We start from the raw sequence: 21,590 nt of genomic DNA, 5'->3' as shown, positions 1-21,590 counted from the left end.
ACATAAGGCACATACACAATTTATTTTGGGGATTTACTACCAAAAACCACACATGGGTACATTCATGTATGTCTAAGTAGGGACATTTTTAAGTATATGAATGATGGTTAGTGCTAAAAATGGTTTCCCATTTCCTAATTTTTACCCAATTGTAAATGAAATCTTTGGCATTTTATATCCTTTCTCTACAACTGCACCTGCCATTCTAGATTAGGACACAAAAATTATTATAAACTCTTTGAGAGAAGGGACATTTCATATTCCCCAAAACTGTGTCTGGTTTGCCTATGAATACTTGTTCAATGTCTATATCCAGGGTCTATATTTTTCTGGCCCAGCTATATTGGTTTGCATTTAAAAGGAAAGGGTTATACATATTTTCTAAGATGAATAACCTGACCAAAACCAAAAATAATGGTCAGTGACCTCAGTAGCAAAACCTGTACCTCCAACCCCATTTCCCAATTACAAGAATCCAGAAGAATCTCCACGGATCAAGAAAACATGATCTAATAATTTAGATATTGATTGAAAATTATATAATCTTCTTTTGGATTAATGGTATGAGTTTAAGATCTCTAGGTTAATACAGATGTCAGTAGGCAAATAAAACCAGGATTTTTAAATAACTAAGTGGATTTTAACAGTTATCTTTACTTGGTGTGAGTAAATGAGCATGCAGAAACAAGAAGAGTATCTTCTCCAACCCATATTTTCATGTTAAGCATGGGGCTCTTTTTGGGAAAATGACTTTGTGCTTTTTAAAGTTTATATTTCCGCCTTAACAGTTTTGCTCAGTGGATAGAGCGTCGGCCTGCAGACTGAAAGGTCGTGGGTTCGATTCTGGTCAAGGGCATGTACCTTGGATCCGGGCACATTCCTAGTGGGAAGTGTGCAGGAGGCAGCTGATTAATGTTTCTCTCTCATCAATGTTTCTAACTCTCTATTCTTCTCCCTTCCTCTCTGTAAAAAATCAACAAAATATATATTTAAAGTTTACATTTCTCTTTTTGTTGTGTACTTTATTTTTCTTTATTGATCAAGGTATTAGATATGTGGCCTTATCCCCTGATCCCCTCACCCCCCCACTCATGCCCTGGTGTCTGTGTCCATTGGTTAGACTTATTTGCATGCATACAAGTCCTTTGGTTGCTCTCTTCCCCTTACTCCCACCCTCCCCTACCTTCCCTCAGAGGTTTGATGGTACATTTCTCTGAAAATTGGGCTACACACTCCAAACATAGTTGCATGAGCTTTTATGAGACACAGCTTTGTTGATGTGGCTAAAAATGATCCCCAACCCCCTCTTTTAGCTTCTGCAGCCTGTCCAGAGTCTCTATTTCTGTTAATGACCTATTGCCTCTGTCTGATTCAATACAGCCCACTGGCTATGAAAATGGCAAGTCTCAGCATGAGACAACAAAATGGTCAGCAAACAGGGCTGAAACATGTCATTTTCCTCAAATACTTTCCCAGGAATGAAATGACAAGCTTTAAAATGTTGTCTTCTGCTCAGGGCAAATATTTCTTTATTAAACAAAAGTGCATGTCCTCTAGTTTCTATTCAATCCATAGCTTAAAGTATGCCACTTGAAAACTTCAACTGCGAAATAATTTAATACCTAATATTTCCCTTACATTATTCCTTTCTCTGTCTCCCAGTTCCACTCCAGGTTTCCAATCCCAGCTGTGCCAGTTCCTAACAGCTGTGGGTCCTTAAGTAAGGCACTTTACCACTCTGCGTGTCAGTTTCTTCATCCTTAAAATGGAAATAACAGCACCCAATTCAAAAGATGGGTGAAGGAACCAACTGAGATAAAGCATGTAAGCAGCTCCCTCAGGGGCCTGACAGTATTTAATGTGTGCTAAGGCATCTGTCATCCCCCAAACTTCTGCATACCTCTGTATGGCAAATCTGCATCCAGGGAACTAGAGTCAAATTACTTATCTCTATGATCCAATTGTTAACCTTTCAATTTCAGTACTCCCCTGTGTTCTTGGCAGAAGTCTTGTCCATACACAGTTTCCATTCTTACTTAAATGGATCCTTCAGACACTTTCAATGAGGACACAAAGAGCAGCAGCCTGGGGGATCCTGTGGATTTCAGTGTCCTGAGAAGGGATAGCTTTAGTTCAGCCTGATCTTCATCCCCACTAAAACCACATCAGTAGAACGCCATCTCCAAGTAGAGTCAGGCTAAATAATTGCCAGGTACCATTCTGTCACATAAATTCCCCAAGCTGATTAGGAGCCTTCCAGGACTGAAAATGATTTGATGAACTTACAGCAATACAGCTCTTCCAATAATAATAATAATAATAATAATAATAATAATAATAATAATAATATAACTTAGCTATGAATCCAGTGAAACTAATCATTCTGCAGAGATAACTGGTGCCCACTCAGGACCAGGCCTGGGTACTTACTATTTTGAAAGACCTAACAATGTCTTCTGGAAGATTAAATGCTGCCTAAACTCTGGCTCAGGCTTTTACATTCAGTGCACCTCAATGTGATCTCAAGAGAGGATACAGTGGATCTTACTATGCATTATTAAATAGTTACTGAGTTTTATCTCCTGTGTGACTGCAATTCTAAAAGTATAATTTAAAATGTCATTGAACTATCCTTATGGATTAAAGATGCAATTAAAATAGTCATTGATATTATCATTTGCCTTTGTATTTATGTGGAACTCACAGACTTCCCACTTGCAAAATGAACTTTCTGTTTCTTTAGGTCAATTCTACCCTTGGTCTAATCTCTATACCAGACTAAATTTACTAAAACGCTGTATCGCCCTCAAATGGAGTTTGAGAGTGGGTTATTTCAGAGGGCATTTTCTGGTGGCCTACAGGGTCACCTGCATTTTTTATATCTATAGAAATGAGGCAAACAGCTGCTCTGTCTAGACCATTCCGGCAGCAGTTATCTGGCCTCATGGGAATTTGATTAGGCTTCCGTGTGGGTAATCCAACCATCAGTTACATAGTTTATTCCTCCAGAATTATAAATAGACCCTGAACTGGTAAGTACCTGGGAAGTGATATCTGTAAAGTACTAGAAAACTTAATGAAAACATCTGGAGTCTTGGTGATTGGGAGCATCGGACCCAGCTCCTGGGCTGGCCGGCAGGTGCCTGCCTGCAGTAGCGAGAGGGTGGAGCCTGGGAGTAATGATCCCTGTGCTTCTCGCAGGACCCCTCTAGTGCCTTCTTATTAATGGTGCCTACAGGTCTTGGTCGCTGTGGTCTTTAATGGGGATGGTATTACCCAGGTCAGGCTCAGAAGAATAAAGCCACTGCAAACATGTTTCAGCCATGATGTGCTGTATAATTTCTCTCTTAAAACCAGCTCTTCCATAACTGTCTTCATGAGACAAAGATCACGATCCCATTTTGGTTGATTTATAGAAAGTCAAATGTAAAAAGGGAAACAGAACCTTTGATGGTAAGAAATACTCGATTTTTATTTTCCTCATTTTGCTTGTCTATCTTTTGACATTTTGGACATTTTCTTCCTTTGTTTTTCACTTTGTGGAGTTAAAAAAAAAGTGTATTTTGACCACACACATACATACACACACACACACACACACACACACACACACACACGCGCATGCACACTCACACTCACATACATGCATACACACAAAGAGGGACAACTTATTAAGGAAGATTTTTCGGTAATAACCTTCTGTCTTAAAAACCTAGTAAAATAGACTACAGATGTGACATTATCTTATAATAATTGTTCAATTGTGAGTTCAATTTAGCTGTTATTGTAGTTAGAGTTTTCTTAGTATCTTAAACTAGTTTTGATTTCATTATTCTATGTCGAACTTTCCTCAAGTGTGTTTTGTAGACTATCTAGTACTGTCCCAGGATGCCCATGGGTATCTGCTACCAGATTAGTTTGGAAAACAAACCCCATTTTCCACCTGGTCCCCACCTCCAACCCTCCTCACACCCACATTCTCCCAGAGTCCTAAAAGCTTAGGAGGCTACAGAGACTCAGAGGAGAAAGCAACTCTGGACACATGGACTGAGTTTTGGGTCCCTGATCAATGATAATCAGGCGATGTCACTCTAGTCCACAGCATTCCCAAGTGATGCTGGTAACAAGAACACAATGTTTAGTGCCAGGGACCATGCTAAAGCCACAAAGAGCACTGTGATGGGGCCCAGATTTGCAGACTTCTATACCTATCAGCACATATTCATAATCCCATAATCTAAGATTTCCTAATAACTCCATGCACTTTTAAAACTGAAAGTACAATTATCTTTCTGTTCCACTTTGATCTCCAAACAATCCAGCCACCCTTAGTGCTAGGGATGGAATTCAAGATATGTTCCCATACCTTGTAAAACAAGCTTCCTATCAGCACGCCCCAAACAAAGGCTGCCCAACCACAAGGACATCGTTGCTCTTTTTTTCTCCCCTGATCTCCAGGCTCAGTGACCACTAAGAGGATGCATGTAACCCAGTGCAGTGAGGATTCTCAAATACCCGCCTCCCATCAGACCCACATGAACGTGAGACACAAAAGGGAGCGTGTGGTGGGTGAAGGGGTGAACTGTGTGATGTTAAGTTTGCAGCCACAGGAAGTACTGGTGGAGCCCAAGCTGGGTGACCTGATCCCCTCCTGTTGCTGCTGAGGTGCAGCCAGTCTGTCACAGCCACATGTTGATGAAGCCTCACTATGAGTCAGGCACTGTGTGTAGTATCTCATGTAACACACAGCACTCCACCGGTAAGAACTGCTACCGTCTCCCTGTGGGGTTGAGAAAAGTGAGGCTGAATGAGGTGAAGTGAATTGCCCAAGTCTACATAGCTAAGAGCAGGAATTCAAACCCAGGCATAACTGGTTCAAAAGCCCACCAGTCTGTGTCACACCGAACTGTGTTGGTCTGGTTGTCATTGGTCTTCTCCACTCAGACTGGGAATGCTCAGAGGCAGACACAAGGCTCATCTTTGTGTCTCAGTATTTTCTGCAGCTCTGATGCAAATGAGGCACTCAGGGGATATTTACTGAACTAAAGCTTAGTATTTTTACGTTTATTATCTCATTTTCCTAGATGCTGACTTCAGGAGATAGCTGTGCAACGAGAAGGTCCCCACTCACTAGTAGCACTATTTTCAGTCACGTGGCCCAAGCTGCAGCTTTCTTCTACAACAGTTTCCTGTCACCCCTCTCGTCACCCACACTGTCCGCATACTTCTCTGTGGACAATGGCATATGTCCACTCTGCCAGTCAAAGTCAGTAAGTACTTGCAAACCCAAAGGGATCTGTACATGCCACCACGGAGATCCTTCTGGGAAGTTCTCCCCTCTGCTCCTATGTGGAAAGGTGCCCTTTCTGGCATGACAGGTGATGGATTTGTGCATGAGGAGAATCACATGTGCACTTTGATGTTTCCTCAACTTAACTTAGAGCACTGGGCAACCATGGATTCTATTTTCTAGCTCTTCTGGATTTCCAATTGGCTGTCCATCCCTATTTTTCTAAGCAAATCATGGGGACTGTGCAATACAATGAGAAGAGAAATGGCATTATCAACATTTTAGCATAAAGAAAACATGGATTCTGGAATCTCTTTATAAACTCTACCTTGTCTAGTTGCTTCTAGGCTGCTAATGAGATTATCCTGACATCGCCCTTAGTTGTTTTGAGAAGGATCTTCATTCTCAAGGTAAACACGTTTTCATTACAACCGAATTTTAAATTTTTATTGTGAGCTAGTATATAATACCAAATATAAATACCATTTTGGCAAACAGACCATTTTATGTTATGTTCAATGAAAATTCATTATCTTGCTTTTAACCTGAGAGGAGTTTATTGATTGCTCCTGTATTTCCTGTATTGCGAATGCTCCAAATGAGTAACATTTTCCCTAAAAAACACAGGTATTATTCTGCGCTGCCCAACATACAGAGGGAAGTACTAGCAGACACTTATTAAATACATTCTCTATGTCAGGTTCTATGCTAAGTACTTCCAACTGCACTCATTTGCTCAATCCTCACAAAATGCTTATCAGAAAAACTTCTACTGCTGTTTCTATATTTTAAAGATGAAGAAACTGAGGCTTTGAAGGAACAAGAGATTATTATAGGTCTATACACTTAATAAGTTAGCAAATTGGGATGTGAACTCAAGTTGGCTGAATGCCAAAATCCACGCACTAAAAGAATCTGCCACACTCTGCCCCAGGTTTTACACTTTCACAGCCATAATCTCACTAGCAGTCTAGAAACAACTAACCAAGTAGAATTTATAAAGGGACTCCATGATTACCCAGATAATATGATTAAAAACTGGCTGGGAGCACAAAGGTGAGATAAGGCCCCAGTTGTGGGATTAAATGTGATTTTATTTGGGAGGGATTCATTTGTTCATTCACTTACCAGGTATTTCTTGAATGCCTATTATATGAAGGACTTACATTTTCAACTTGGAATACAACTATTAGTACTTGTTATGGCTCACCCCTGAAGGATCTAGAAAGTTAATACTGAATTGAATGGGATCTAGAAAGTTAATACTGAATTGAATGGGATTTGAGCTTTTCAGAGAAAAGTTTCATGACTCATTTTTCTAGATTGCAGCCAATGAATAACCATAATGACCCCTTCTCTTTTTCATATATAATGATTTAAAACTGCAGTGAGTGTTTAAATGATAGGTTTTAAACTTTCACAACATTAAACTACTTTCTCATACTGAGTCACAGATATGATTTTATATGACTTAAGATAATTTTGAATAATTATACTTTTTTCCCTTCAAAGTAAAATTCTAAGTATCATGAAATAATGGGTTAGCCATCGACCTCTACATTCTTCAGTTTTTCAATTTTGAGAATGGAGATTTTGATAAAACATACATTCTTGAGTAAATGGGAAGACCAGTGATGTAATTCTTGGCAAACATCACTAAAATTCTCCAGCGAAACCAATTTCCTAGATATGAAGCATTAATCTAGATAGAAAGTACATGCCAGGGTCAGAGTGATGCTGCTTCCTCAAAGCCCTGCAACCTGCACAACTTGAACAGTGCAGGTGGGAGACCCAGGGTTAGCTTCCCAAGTTAGGTAAGGGACAAGTCCCATCCCTTTCATAGTCCCCATTTCAAAAGTTATGATTCATTTATATACATATTACAGTTAACACCCCGCTCAGTTACTAAGAGAAACTGTGCATTAATTTTCAACATTAAAACATTTTCCTAAATATTAATGTTGACATCCTATTTGAAGTAAGAATGTGAGTGATGAGAACAACAGACTCAAAAAATTTCTGCTTTCCTTTCTTTTTAAATAAAAATATTGTAAAACTTACTTCTGATTGTCTTACAGCTCAATTGATAAGGTGTGTTTCTTTTTTGTTCAAGAAAATTTAAAAGCAACTAATTTAAATATGCAAAATTATCTTGAGTTGTTCATACGTGAACTTAAAAGCCATGCAACACAGGAAAATTAAGTAATTATGCCTCCAAGTTATTTACTGCAATTAAGCTCATTTATCATATGCAAATTAGTGCAAACTGGTCTCATTAGTTACTAAATTACTCAATATGAGCTGAACAATGTAGCACTCCAGTTTGTAATGAAAAATCCCTGTAGAGGCAAGCAGTATCAATTAAGCTAATTTGCATATGCAAATATATTCACTAACTTTCTCTTTTTCTATATTTAGTTTAACATTTTCTTACCATTCTGGATTATAGGGAGAGTTTAGGGTCACTCACCTCTCACACACTTTCCACTCACCTTTCTAACTCAGTAAAAAAAAAATGTGCCTCTATTACATGAAGTTCTTTCATTTTAGCACTAATGTCCAGCAGTGCACCACTCTGCCAACAAAGGCCATCAAGAGTAAGAACAAGTAACTTTCCCAGAGATACTTTTATATGTATAGGTTCCAATAAAGCAACAAGTTAGGGTGGAATTCCAAATCATCAATAAAATAAAAAAATATCCTTTCTTACAGAATTCTTCTTGATAACACTACTATCAAATGCGAAATGAATGTTGACTTGGCTAGGCCACATCTTTAATCAATAATGTATATTTTTGTATTAATGTTTGAGCTGTTGTAGGTATTATTCAGTCTTCTTTTTCTAGATGTTTAAGTTATACTAGTTAACCTTTTATTTTCTCTTGCTGAATGTGATTAGAAAAGATACTGGTAACAGATTTGGCATTCTCTACTCCACATTCCAACATAGTTATAAGTACCTCCTTTACCTACACATCAATTTCCTTTCTCTAAAGAATCTTCTTAGTCTTCCACAATTTACCAAGTCTCAAAGACTTCAGCAGGACTGTGGCTACCAATACTTGAACAGTAAGATATAAAACATTACAACACACTCTTGATTTTGTTTTCCTTCATCAACTGCAAATTTTTAAATATTTCTAATTCTTCAGGACCAAAATAGTATATAAACCAACTTGTCATGATTTTGAGGTATGCCCTTAACTAATCTTCAAAATGTAATTAAAAACAGAAACACAGAAATTCAAGTGTAAATCTGGGTCTGCTTTTTCCCCCCTCCTAAATCTGATCCATAACATCTTCTTTTAAACATAAACTCTTATTTGAGATGTGACTCTACTCTCCATTTCATGCTTGAAGGTATTAAGGGGAAAAAAACCACATGGTTGAAATCTGAAATTTGATCAAGATATACAGGGTCTTTCATTCCATCCACACAGGTCTCTGATTATTCTATCAAACAGCTACATATGAATTCCCTTTTCCCCCACCATTAATATATATATTAATATTTAAACTGTTCTGCTAAGGTGATGGCTATACCTATGTCATCTATAGGAGTCTTGTTCTACTAGTAAATGGCCCTGAGAAAACAGAGTTTTCTAGTCATACTGGGAAGACAGTTAGCAACCATTTTGCCCGGCCTTTTCTGCTCCACTCCCACACAGAGAACCACAGGTGTCATCACCTTGGAACGTCCTTGGCAGTTTTCTCTTGGTATTCCTCAAAGGGTCTGCCCCTGGGATTCTCTTTCTGTTCATCTTCAAGGGGTTCATCTTCAATTGTCTCCCCCAACTCTCTCAGCAATAATGCAGATTCAGCTACATAGATATAGGAGGGTTCATGCAATAAAGCCAAGCTCAAAACTAACATATGAATATCACACTTCTGTTATTATCTCTCTTTGGGCATTTCTTATAAAATATTATTTTTATTCTCCCAAGACTTAAATATTTACACTCATATCATTTATTCACAATTATGTGAGTACTTATTATTATGCTTATATTATCCAATATACATAATTTTTATTTAACATTCAAACCTAGTTATGGATAAAAAACATCCTTTAGTCATTTTATAACTATTAATAGTTATCAGAATTATGTGTATTACACAATGTCAGTAATTTATACAATATTTATCTGTAGCTCACCACCATGTGCTCGTAAGAAAATAAACATTAATTTTAAAAATCTTCCACATATAAGAGTTGATTTCCTTTGTTTTAATGCCTGTGAGGTGAGTAAAGTAGCATTACTATGGAGCATGTGAAAATAATAGTGCAATTTTATATAACAATTATATAAGCATTATTTACAGAATGAAGAAAACTTAAACCTTTTTGCCAAGGGCACGCAAATAATTAAAGCACTCCATTCATAAATCTGCACCTAAGGGAAAGTCCTTCCACCAGTTAATTTTGAGTTACAAAAATATTTGTTACCATTTTGTGTTGCATTAACTTTGAGAACATAAAATATTAATATTCATTCTATCTGGTCTCTAAATTGGGAAAGTCAAAATAAATACCACTTATTATATTTTCATATTGAGGGTATTATGAAGTAGGAACAATAATGCCTTTAGAGAGCTTTCAAAGCAGGAACCAAATTATGTGTTTAGTGATGTGTACTATATTCAGAAAAGATCCCACCCAATGACCTAAAGTTCTTGTATTTTTACTTAGCTTGTCACAAAATGCACAACTGCCTATCCTGCCCCCTTCCCCCCTGCTCCTCATCTAATGAATAAAAGCCAAAGGAAACTGAAGTGAACTATTGTACAATGCCCTGACTTGGGCCCAACACCTGTGCTTCAAAGTTCTACAGTCAAGACTGATGTCAGTTTACCACTTAAGCTCCCCTGCAGGGGATGCCTCTGCTGTGAAATTCATATATGAAACAGCTACAGGCTCACCGAGCCACACCAAGGGCCACAGTCTGTAGTAAAGTGTCCATGTAAGTGATGTGAATGGTGGCCCTAGTTTTGCATAGCACACAGCCTGGGCAATGGCCTTGCCTACACACACTGTTACTGGATCCTTAAATTAGAAGATAACTTTGCAACAGTTGATTTTTATGTTGGTAGAATCACCATTAAGTTATGTGTTTTTTGTTTTTCTTTTCCCTCTCAGTAGGAAAGAATCCAATTTCTGAGGATCCAGTAAACTCGCTAAATTGTCCCAAGAGAATATACTGTATAGCTAATCTGATATGCATTGCTAAACCATATTGCAGTCCACAAAATGGGTACTAAAAATGAAGGGGTTCAGCTTCAATTGCCTCCCCCAACTTTCTACCAAGAATGTGAAACTTGTGGCCCCATAGTTTGACATGCTTGCAAGGGGTCCTTAACATGCTCTTCCATGACACATCACTGGGGGCACAGGCATCAGGACAGCTTGGCACTTGGTACAGAGAAGCCACAAGAATTTCCCAGAGTCCAACCCTGGTATTCAGAACTGACCTCCACTCTACCTTCTAGATTCCCTAATTCTGATCACTCTAAATAGAAATTATTTCTTTTTATTACCGTTGCCTTTAAAAATGTCCCCATCATTCGTGGGAAGTATCGATATTATAATTTAGTATTTATTATCCTATATTCAAATTGGATTCTCACTTAACCAACCTTGTGAGCTTGAGTTGGTTACTTAAATTCTCTTAGTTTATTCAGTTTTAGGATGTGTACAATCATAACACCTATATCATAAGTACTTATTGTTATTTAATGATATAAGAGGAGAACTTAACAATATATAGAATATCACACATACTAGAAATTCAAGATTTAAACTAAAATCAACCCAAAATAGGCTCTTTCTAATTGAAACACACCTACCCACAAGCACACAACACACGCACACACGCACACACACAAACTCACCCTCACTAGATATTTGCATAAGAAATGCAAATTTATTCTTGAAATCTAGATGATCTTATTAACCAATGTCACCCCAATAAATTTAATAAAAAATATAATTTAAATAAACACACACATGAAAGGAATGCAAATTTTTACATATGGTCAAAATAATTAATGGTAGAAAAGTGGTTAAATAAATTATGGAATGGAATAGTATATAACCATTAATAATAATGAAAGCTAATCCTTTCTTAATATAGACATGACCACAAGATATTGATTTTTGAAAAGCCGATTGTTAAAGAGCATACAATTGGCAATGATTGATTCCATGAACCTCAGATATACCATCTAACAACATTAAAAACAAAAATTTCCCTTCACACTGCTTTCTTATCTTCCACCCTTCTTTTACCATAAATTCCAGACACCTGTATGTATTATCACTCTTTAGGTTTGTCTTCTGCACCTATCAACCTCATTATAACTATTTCAATGAACAAAACCTATGACATCTTCAGTATGTATCTTACTAAAAGATTTAGTCTTACCTACCTTGACATTATTAATGCTCCTTCCTTAAGCAAGGTAAAACCCCATGGTTTCCTCTTACCTTTCTATCTACTCTTTCCTCATCTTCTACTTGCATCTTAAGTGATATTCACTGGAGTTGCCTCTCCTCAACCGTCTTCTCTCAATGCTCCACATTATTTCCATGGTTCCACAATTCACTGCTTGATTTGAACTCTCATTCATCCCTATGATAGTGATTAGTAATCCCCAGGCCTATTTTCAGTCCTAGACTTTATCTTGTTCTAGAGAATCAGACTAGGTTTCCAATTGCTTACATTTATCAAGTGGCTATTTAAGAGAATATCCCATTTAACTTCTCTCAGATAAGGGTACAGACAGCTGGTTACCAATCTAGAAAACCTGTGGTCATTATTAATTCCTGTCATCCCCTAGCCTTTCACATCTAATAATTCAATCTCAATTCCATACCTGACTCTCCATTCAGAGACACTATATCTTGGAGAAAAATCTTCATTTGGAATCTTGGACTTCTGTAATAATTTCCTAAATGGTTTCTATTTTAGCCTCTCACAACTCAAAGACTCTCTAGATACCATATTTTGACAACTCTGGAAATAAACCAAATCCTTATCTCTTGTACAAAAGCTTTCTTCATAAGCTCATCAATGGGCAGAGCATCCTGGCTTGGCTCACTAGGCCTGCCACAATATGGCTCAGATAGCTTCTCCATCTTTAGCTCTTATTTGCGTCCCTGTGCATGTGAAGCAGCCAACAATGTAAACACCTTAACAGTTTCCAAACAAGATCTACAGCTTCTTGTCCCATGCCTTTGTGTTCAGAATCTTATTTGATTGGAATCTTATTCAATGTTCTCTACCTAACTTTGAGAAGTCTTCTTTGCTGGTTTGTGGCAAACTCAGCCTCCCAGCTTTGTAGCCTCTTAGTGCTTGACCAGTGTGATGCTCTCACTTTAGGAGGCCTACTGGCTCATCTTTTCCCAAATGGTTACAAGCTAGTTGAGCACAGCAATCATGTGCCTACTGCTGTGAATTCTGTATTCTTACCAAGTATTTGATATATTTTGGTAATGATGGTAGACTGTGAGGTTAGAAACCATGTTGACCACATAGGTTTTTATCTGATATTTATAAGAGAAGGAAGGACAGCATAAAGGGAAGAAAGAATACATCTCTTTTCCCTTGATTCAACCAGACTCAAACATGCATCCCCCAGAAGGAAAATATGGAAACCATATTACCCTTACAGGATCGTCTAGTGCAGTGGTCGGCAAACTGTGGCTCGCGAGCCACATGCAGCTCTTTGGCCCCTTGAGTGTGGCTCTTCCACAAAATACCAAGGCCTGGGCGAGTCTATTTTGAAGAAGTGGTGTTAGAAGAAGTTTAAGTTTTAAAAAGTTGGCTCTCAAATTTCAATTGTTGTACTGTTGATATTTGGCTCTGTTGACTAATGAGTTTGCCGACCACTGCCCTAGTGCAATCATGCTTGGAGGCCTCACTGTTGTGAAAGCATCCCTATCAAGCCACCTATATTTTTTAAATTCAAAGGCTTTGAACATATTCCACATGTGGACACTATTTGCAAGTCTTTTTTAATGAAGATGATTTTTTCTTTCTTCAGTTTTTGCCCACTTCTCTTTTCCATACTCTGAAGCCACACAGAATATATACATTTCTGTTTCAAAGGAGACTTTCCAATACAGAGGATGTTAATGTTCCATTTAAGATAAGTGTTTTCCAAATTAAACCTCACCATACCCTTTGCCACTCCTCACATAACATGATTTCTAGTCTACTAACTAGTCAGGTTATTTCACTGTAAATAACCTCTGGCTGCTGATGTTTGTCTTAAAATGGGTTGTCTGCATCAGATGTGACCAAGGTAAACAGCAGAAGAGCTCAGCAGCCTCATTCCAGACCCTCTACTCTCTCAATGAAGCTCAATGTTGAATAGCTTTTGGAGTCATTCTGTACCACACATTTATCTTAAGCTAATGTTCAATTCAGCTTATAAGTTTTTGTTTTAAATTCTTGCAGCTCCTAAGTCAACCTCTTTTGAGGACCTTGGACCCAAATTCTAGAGAGAATTCAGAGGGTAATAACCTGGAGCTTTGAACCATTTCTTTTGTGGACTAAGTCAATGCACTGATCATTTCAGGATATAAATAGAAGTCTTCCTGAATCACATTATAAAACATGTATATTATATCATGGCTTAAATAATTCTTATAAAGGAAATTCTGAACAAAGTCTGTACAGGAAAGAGAGAAAAATCCGAAGATCTGGAAAGCAAATTCCTTTCTATAGCCCTGAAACCAATATACTGCAAAGGCAATGCAAAATTTATATGCATGAGAGAACAGCATCTCCTAAGGTGTATTTTAAGAAACATCTGTTACATGGATTTTAAGATATACTAGTGGATAAATGAGAAACATCAGAATAAACAAAAATAAACAAGCGAAGTAAGTCCTTTTAGGTCCTTAAGTTTGGAAATGTAAACTGACATCTCAGTACTAATAAAACATCACATTTTCTCTAAAGCTTGTTAAAAATCACAAATCACTGGGCTTCACCCTGAAGATTCTGATTTGGCATGTTCAGAGGGAGGCCCAGGAACGTGTCCTTTAAACATGTGTCTCAGGTGATGCTGAGGCTACTGGCCAAAGAACCACTTCGTAGACCCACTAAGATTCAACCATGGAGAATCTGGTGGAGATAGTTTTCTAGAGAACTTGTTTTTAGGACTCATACTAAATGCAACACCACTTTTGGCTGTCTAGAAAAATAAAATCACCACAGAAGTCATGTTTTTAACTCTGACTGAATAGGAATTTGGAGTTTACTTTTCTTTTTTAACTAAAAAAAAAAAATAGACCCATAACCATCCCCCCCAATAAGTTGCCTAAATATCCTAAACGTGTTTGTTTCTCTAATTCCATGTTCAAAACATATCTTATGTAGTTAAAGAAAGCTTTGGCTATGGCAACATCAACCTTGGAGGCAGAAACAGTGCAGAGCAATTACTCATGGATGTGCTGAAGTGATGGCAAAGTCTTGGGAAAAAAGTTTTCAGTTGAGATGCTGAGTTGGGCATGAAGCTGCTCTCAGACAAATATCTAACTGCAGGTCCATCTAGTCACCCTCACATTTATCTGTCATGAAGTTCGTTACTAAAATTAAATTATTATTATTATTGTCTCCTTTCACTAAAAATATGCTTTAAGATTTCACTCTGATAAAATTAATTGGGGGGAGGGACAGACATTAAGATTTGAAGCACTTATGAATGCAAACTCAAGCAAAGAACAACTGAAATTTGGCAACACATACAAATGTCACATTGCTTTCACAAAAGTTTGCTCTGCCTAAGACAATATATAGCTCCAAAGACACACACATATATCCACTTACAAATGCAGCACACACACTATCATTCTGGGAACAGCCAGCTACTATACATTGAGCATCAACCTTACAGCACATTTCATCTCAATTATTACAAATAATACTTGCCCTCCCTCTCTCATTATTATTCTCTCAAAGGATGGCTTTCTAAAAAGAAAAAAAAAGGACTCATAAGAATTTCAGAATTCCAACACCCAGCCACAGACAATAGTTGAAATTTAAAAAAAAATTAATAGAAGACCAAACCCATGGAATTTTCTTAGTAAGAGATAAGCAAGCTTCTTTTGCTCTTAGAGGTACCTGCAAAATGTGGCTTCCCAAATGGGCTTCAAATACTTCAATGGCCAGTGCACTGGGGCTTCTCCTTCGTTGTGCACCTATAACTTAGAGAAAAAAAAAGGAAAGAAAAAAATAAAAAAGAAAAGGGGGGAAAACGAAAAAGAAACAGAAAGGAAGAAAAGAAAGAAAATAATTAAGTTGGAACTCAGATTCATACCTTTAACTTAATTTTCTTTAATTACATCACTAGTTACTATAACAATGACTGCTCAAAGAAACACAGCCCAGTGTTAACTTGGCCCTGAGTTGTGTGAGCATAAGCAGAGGTTGAATTTCCAAGTCAGATAACAACAAACCATACCCAGATTTAAAAAAAAAAAATTATCTTGGACTGCTTTCCTTATATTGAAGCAAAAACATGAATGCTCACATTCAATTAAGATAAATTAGTGCTTTTTTTTCCCCTTTAAAATTTAGGTATTTTTAAAGTCCACACATACTGCCTGTTGCCCCAGATAAAACCGAAAACCTAAACTTTTCATATTTTCTAGGCTAGAAAAAGAAAAAACAAGCAGGTTTTTTTTTTTATGTTCTAATGCAACAACTTTATCATAATTTAATAAGTGCAACATGTTGGAGAAGAGACTCCCATTAATGACTGTTTACACTAGGGTGAAGTGTCTCGGGGTGGCTGGATCTTTCTGTTTATGGAACAGTCGCCTGTGACTATTCCTGCAGGATCTTGGAGAAGCACAGTGGCCTCGCACTCAGCCTGTGCCTCCCCAGTGCAGAGACTGAGCTCTCCTGGGCACACTCCTGCTCCCCACTCACACTGACAGTCCTGCTCTTCCTGGCACCCCACAGGTCCCTGTACTCACGGAGCCCCCTATCCTTAACAGAGGTGAGCTTGCTGCCAGATATTTGTGGGATCCACAATTGAGGGTTTTCTCTATACATAATTTTTTTGTATGGGCACACAATTTTTTGTATGGGCTCACAATTTGCTTCTAAGTCTGTTCTGGGGATTCTTATCTTTTGTAAGTTTTCAAACATAAAAGTCTTTGTGGTCTATAGTAATTCATAAAAAAAAATTCTGATCTTTTCCTTATTTCCAACAAGTAAATTCCCCATGTCTTGCCTCTTTACTTGAAAATGTTACTATAAACCTCTGCTCCCTCAAACTTAGACACTATAAATTGAAAATACAATAACCCCCCCCCCCCACACACACACACTTTCTTCTAAAACCCACTTCCATAGTTACAGAAAATATTCAGCAAAATGCTCCTGGGATAATTGTGCTTCGTCTCAGTTACTAAGTCAGTCAGTTGCATCCATGGCTTAGTAGGGATTATAATATAAATGTACTTGTGATTATCGTGCTGTGCAAATGTAGGCAGTTTACCCCTGCAAGTGTGAGTCAGTGTCTGAAAGACACTTTGAAAACTGCATGAGTGTTAAGTATCAGTATTACTGGCAAGAAGAAATAAAAGAGGCATTTTGTTTCAATGGGAAAATTTATAAAATATAATTGAAGAGTGATTATTATCTAAGAATACTCCAGCTGGCAGGGATCTTAGAGATCTCTATTTCGACTTCCTCGTTTGCTTCAGGAAAGCACACAACTAATAATCTTAAAACAGAAAAATCAGGTTCCTATCCTAAGGTTAATTTTTATTAGTATATACTGACACAGACACAATATTTTAAAAATTTAAATATTCAGATATACTTAATATACTCTCTCTCTCTCTCTCTCTCTCTGTGTGTGTGTGTGTGTGTGTGTGTGCGCGCGTGTGTGTGTGTGTGTGTGTGTCTGATTAATTTCCTATTCTAACACGCACATTACTCCCTTCAAAACTCCTTTGGCATCTTTGATAATGCAGCTGTCTTGCTGAATACTGTTTTCAGTTTCTAGAGTGTTAATTGCACATTATGGTAGCTTGGTGTGAATGATCCCACATGAATAAAATCTGCAGTCTTTTCTCTTTTTAAAGATTCTGGGGGGAGGGAATACCAGGGAGAGAGGGGGGAGTTGTAAACTTCAAAAGTGTCCACTCTGTTTTTGAACAGTAATTGGGATCCCAAAAGCTCCATATTAATAGTTCATAATTTAGGGGCATTTCAGGACTTCCAATTACAAAATTCAGAATAAACCATTGAACCGCACAAAAGAAAATGGGCTGCTTTTAGAGACAGACTTTTCTACAAAGAAATGGTTTAGGGGGCAGCCAGGAGAGCAATAGTCACAACCTATAGAAGACACTAACACATCACAGCGTACGGAGTGTGCATACTCCCTAGAAGCCCAAGAGGCGTGTCCCAGTAGGGACAGAGGGCAGCTGCGCTCACTCCTGAAGCACAGCTGCCTTCAGTGGTGCTGCAGGTTATGCAGACCTGCCCACTAAAGGCCTGTCTTTTCCTTCCTTTTCCCCACCTAGGACTCGGGCTGCTCCTTAAGTCAATACTGCAAACACATAAATATTTAGGGGTTTTATTTAAGAAAATGCAGTCAACCTGGGGATCCCCAATGTCTTCATCAGGTCTTCCATCCATGAGTCTTTCCTGCATAGTTACTCCTCTTTGTCTTTCAAATCCTCTCGAAATGTGAGTGTGCATCCCAGTACACGCCAGCTTGATGCACAGGTATCTTACAAATGGTTTCATGCTATTCTAGTCAATGGCATTTTTATGGTACTGGAATTTCTCGTGATTTATATGTTTTGCACTTATGCAGGTGATGTGGGGCTGTAATGACAGTTCCTAATTTTACAACCGACATAAATATGTTAAACAGGAGCCCATTATGTCCCTGCTGGAAGACCAGGTCTGACTCCAGCGTTATTGGTGACTGAATAGACATTAAAAATGTACTTCTTATCTTGTACTTTTTATCCTATTGCATTTGGCTTTTTGAGATCAAAACAATAACCTGATAACTCAGAAAGAATGAAAATAAAGCTATTTTTGTTTCCCCAAGTTAATATCATTGTGGCTCTATAGTACCACCAACGAAGCAACAAAACTAGAGAGGCATTTCCTCAGCAGGCCCATCGTCCTCAGAAAAGTAATCCATTGCCTCTGAAGCTCTCTCAGGTCCTTGGATTTGGGAAGTCTGCAGATACTGAAACCATTTGCTAGTCCAAACAGAATGTACCATTATTACTGCTGAATGCACATTTATTATTACTCTTTCATCTGACCGAATGCTACAGTTCATTTGTTTGTCCAATTAAAAAATACTACTTTTTGACATATAAAGAACACTAACTAAATTAACCAAAAAAGACATACACAGGGCACTGCTAAGTAAATGGAATATGCAACCGCTTGTCTGTGAAGATTATGCCTCTACCTCCTGGTAGGGAGATGTGAGAGTGTCAGAAGTTGAACAGCTTATACAAACTGTTAAAAGAAAAAAATATATAGTCCAAAAGAAAAATTTAAGCAACTTACAAGAAACCTGGGCCCAGCATATCATTATCAACAAATACCACAGCATTGTTATTTCATGTTTTGCAGAGGTTAAAAAGAAAACACCTAGAGGCTTGGAATATTTTAAATAGAAGAGATTTATAAAAGAAAAGATTCTTAAAAATCAACTACAGGATCGCAGTTATCTCAGAAATCTCAAATGACCTGATGACTCTGAACCGTGGCCTTTCTCCCATGGAAAAAGCGGAAGCCACGGAAGGAACCACATCTCAACATGCATGTGAGATGTCAGTTTTGTCCCACAACAATTGTGGTCCAAACCTTCTAATCTAGACTCTTCTGCATAGTTAGGACTGGGCTCTTCTGCAAACCGTGTGAGGCAGTCTCTGAGAATTAATTCAGTCGGTGAAAGACAACCAACCCCCCTTTTGGGAAACAGACCCCACACCCCCAGTCATACTCCTGACCAGGGCTGTCACCCTTGGGGAGGCACAAAAGCCAGGAAGGCTGAGGATTAGTGCTCAGTGGGAGTTTGACCTATTCAGCCAAAAGGTCAGCTTGCCACGGAAGAACCCATTACAAAACAGAAGCAGGACAGCTCAGTGGACACACATAAGTAATGAAAGGGGGAAAAGTCAGGAGCCCGGCTTGACTTGAGTCTCCTGCTGCCCTTTTCCTTCCTAACCCTCCCCGCCCCCCTTTCCAGAAGGCAGAGCTGCCCTAGCTCCTCACCCGCACAGCTCACCGAGGGCAGGGAGAGAGAAAGGCGCTTGTCTTTTTCCAGGGGCCGCTGGAAAAAGATATTTAAAAGTGAAGCCAAGCATGATGTTGCGAGGATTTCCCATGGATTATTTTATGAGGAAAAGTAGCCATTGGCAGATAGGGAGGGCCGTCTTAGAGTTTTAGAGACTTTATCTCCCCGTCCTCCTCCATGGGGATCAATATGTGGGCGCAGGCAGAGGTAGCCGTAAAGGTCTGCAGGTAGTATGTCTAGTATATCCACTGTAAAGAGGCGGGCTCGGGCAGGGTGGCTGCCCTCTGGGTCTGTCAGCTGGGGAGAGGCTCTGTTCCCACAGGAAGCTTGGGAAGGGAGCATGCTGAATGGCATCACAGCCATCACTCCATGGCTTCTAGCATTGGGCTAAAGTCAGGGGCTGGGAAGGAGTGGAGAATAAAATGCTTAATGAGTGTTTTCCAAAGAAAAAAAAGGTATTTCAATCAGCCTCCCTCACATTTGGGCAAAGGAAGCTTGGGGTGGGGGGGTTCCCCAGGAACCTTAGAAGTTTATGAAGTATGTATATATATATATATATGTGTGTGTGTGTGTGTGTGTGTGTGTGTGTGTGTGTGTGTGTGTGTAATGGGGGAAGGGGTTTCCCTACAAAATAAAGGTTATGTTTTCATTCTTTCATTTATCATGGGATCAAATCTTCATTTTGAAACTTGTCCTCACAGCCCTGCTTGGCGCCCCCAGTCACCATTGTATCTTTTAAACCCTAATCATCTCTGTTTGTGCACACCACAGACCCCACAGGCCCCACAGACCCCATAGGCTGGGATGGAAATGAGATGCTGAAGACAAGTGCCAGGTACCAGCTTACCCGCCACAGCAGCACTGCCACTGCCACTCTGCTGCAGCCAGCACAACCTGTGGTCTCCCCTCAATGCATCGCATAAATATATGAAAACAAATAATTGCCTTTTCAATGTACTCTCGGCAGGATTAGATCTTACCATTTAAAATGGAGGGTGGCTTGATGACCAGAGAAGAAAAATAGGGACAAGCACTGTTCACCAAGCATTTGAATCCCTGGTGACCAATAAATACAAACAAGGAAAAACCTCCTGTGCTCAGCAGCAGTACAATTCAGGTTTACTTTAAAATGTATATTTAGTAGATTTTAAAAAAATACACCTTCATAATTCATGTTTCAGAACCCTCTGATACAGTATATCACCAATTTAGACAGAAAGAGGTATTTAATCCAATAAAATAATTGAAACTCTCAGAAGTCTTTTGCTGATTCAAAAATTCTTCAGTGCAACACATATCTAAATTTCTCCCACAATCTAAGTATGGATTGAATACATTAGGGAAAAGCATTAGGGATGGTATGACTGTCAAAGTATTAATATTCACAAATGAATTGCTGAATTTTGGGAAAAGAAACCACGTCTGCTTTTCTCGTATGGGTTCAACCAGTAAGAACTCAGAGGAAGACATATAACATTCAATAGACCTGTTTAGTCAAGGGCATATTTATCAAGCTCTCGCTTCTGAAGAACTAAATCATATTAATGAAGTAAGCACGCCCTTCATGAGAACAGGCAGTATTCCTTCCGGACAGACACAGAGGAGATGGAGAGGAAGGGGGTTATTGGAAGAGAAAGACTTTTAATAAGAACAACAGCAAATGAAGAAGCAGCTCACACCATAGCCAGCAGGCTGTTCGGAGAGGGCAGGGCATACTCCTACATGAGGCAGGCGCAGGCTGCATGGCTCCCTGGCTTCTGAAAACTTTTATAATTTCCTACATGAACATGAGAGATGTCTAAAGGAGAAATAGGACCCAAACATGACTATAATCATCTTGACAATGTTTGTGTGTACACGAAGGGCAACAAATTACAGGGATTTCTTTTTAGAACAAAGTTTCCATCTCAAAGACTCATTTGCTACAGAAGAAATAGAGTTTCTAGCTACGGGAGTAGATATTCCTTCATCTGTAGCTGGGTAAAGAGGAAGAGATCCTTCC

At 38.6% G+C, this 21,590-nt stretch overlaps 1 protein-coding gene across 17 annotated transcripts in view; it reads right to left on the bottom strand.

Annotated features, from left to right (window-relative positions):
* The window catches only part of NPAS3 (neuronal PAS domain protein 3), an 865,565-nt gene that overhangs the window by 426,006 nt on the left and 417,969 nt on the right, over positions 1-21,590 (bottom strand). For 9 of the 17 annotated variants that reach the window (XM_084874501.1, XM_084874511.1, XM_084874513.1 and 6 more), the window contains one exon: positions 15,421-15,503. In XM_084874501.1, the coding sequence (XP_084730627.1) occupies positions 15,421-15,503 (83 nt within the window). The remainder of the gene's footprint in view (positions 1-15,420; positions 15,504-21,590) is intronic. The other 8 variants (XM_084874510.1, XM_084874512.1, XM_084874514.1 and 5 more) reach the window with 1 other exon arrangement.

Source organism: Pipistrellus hanaki (genome assembly GCF_964339955.1).
Source record: "Pipistrellus hanaki genome assembly, chromosome: 1".
In the NCBI taxonomy this organism is placed as follows: domain Eukaryota; kingdom Metazoa; phylum Chordata; class Mammalia; order Chiroptera; family Vespertilionidae; genus Pipistrellus; species Pipistrellus hanaki.
Note: the sequence above shows the minus strand (reverse complement) of the source record. Positions and strands in the feature narration are given on the sequence as shown.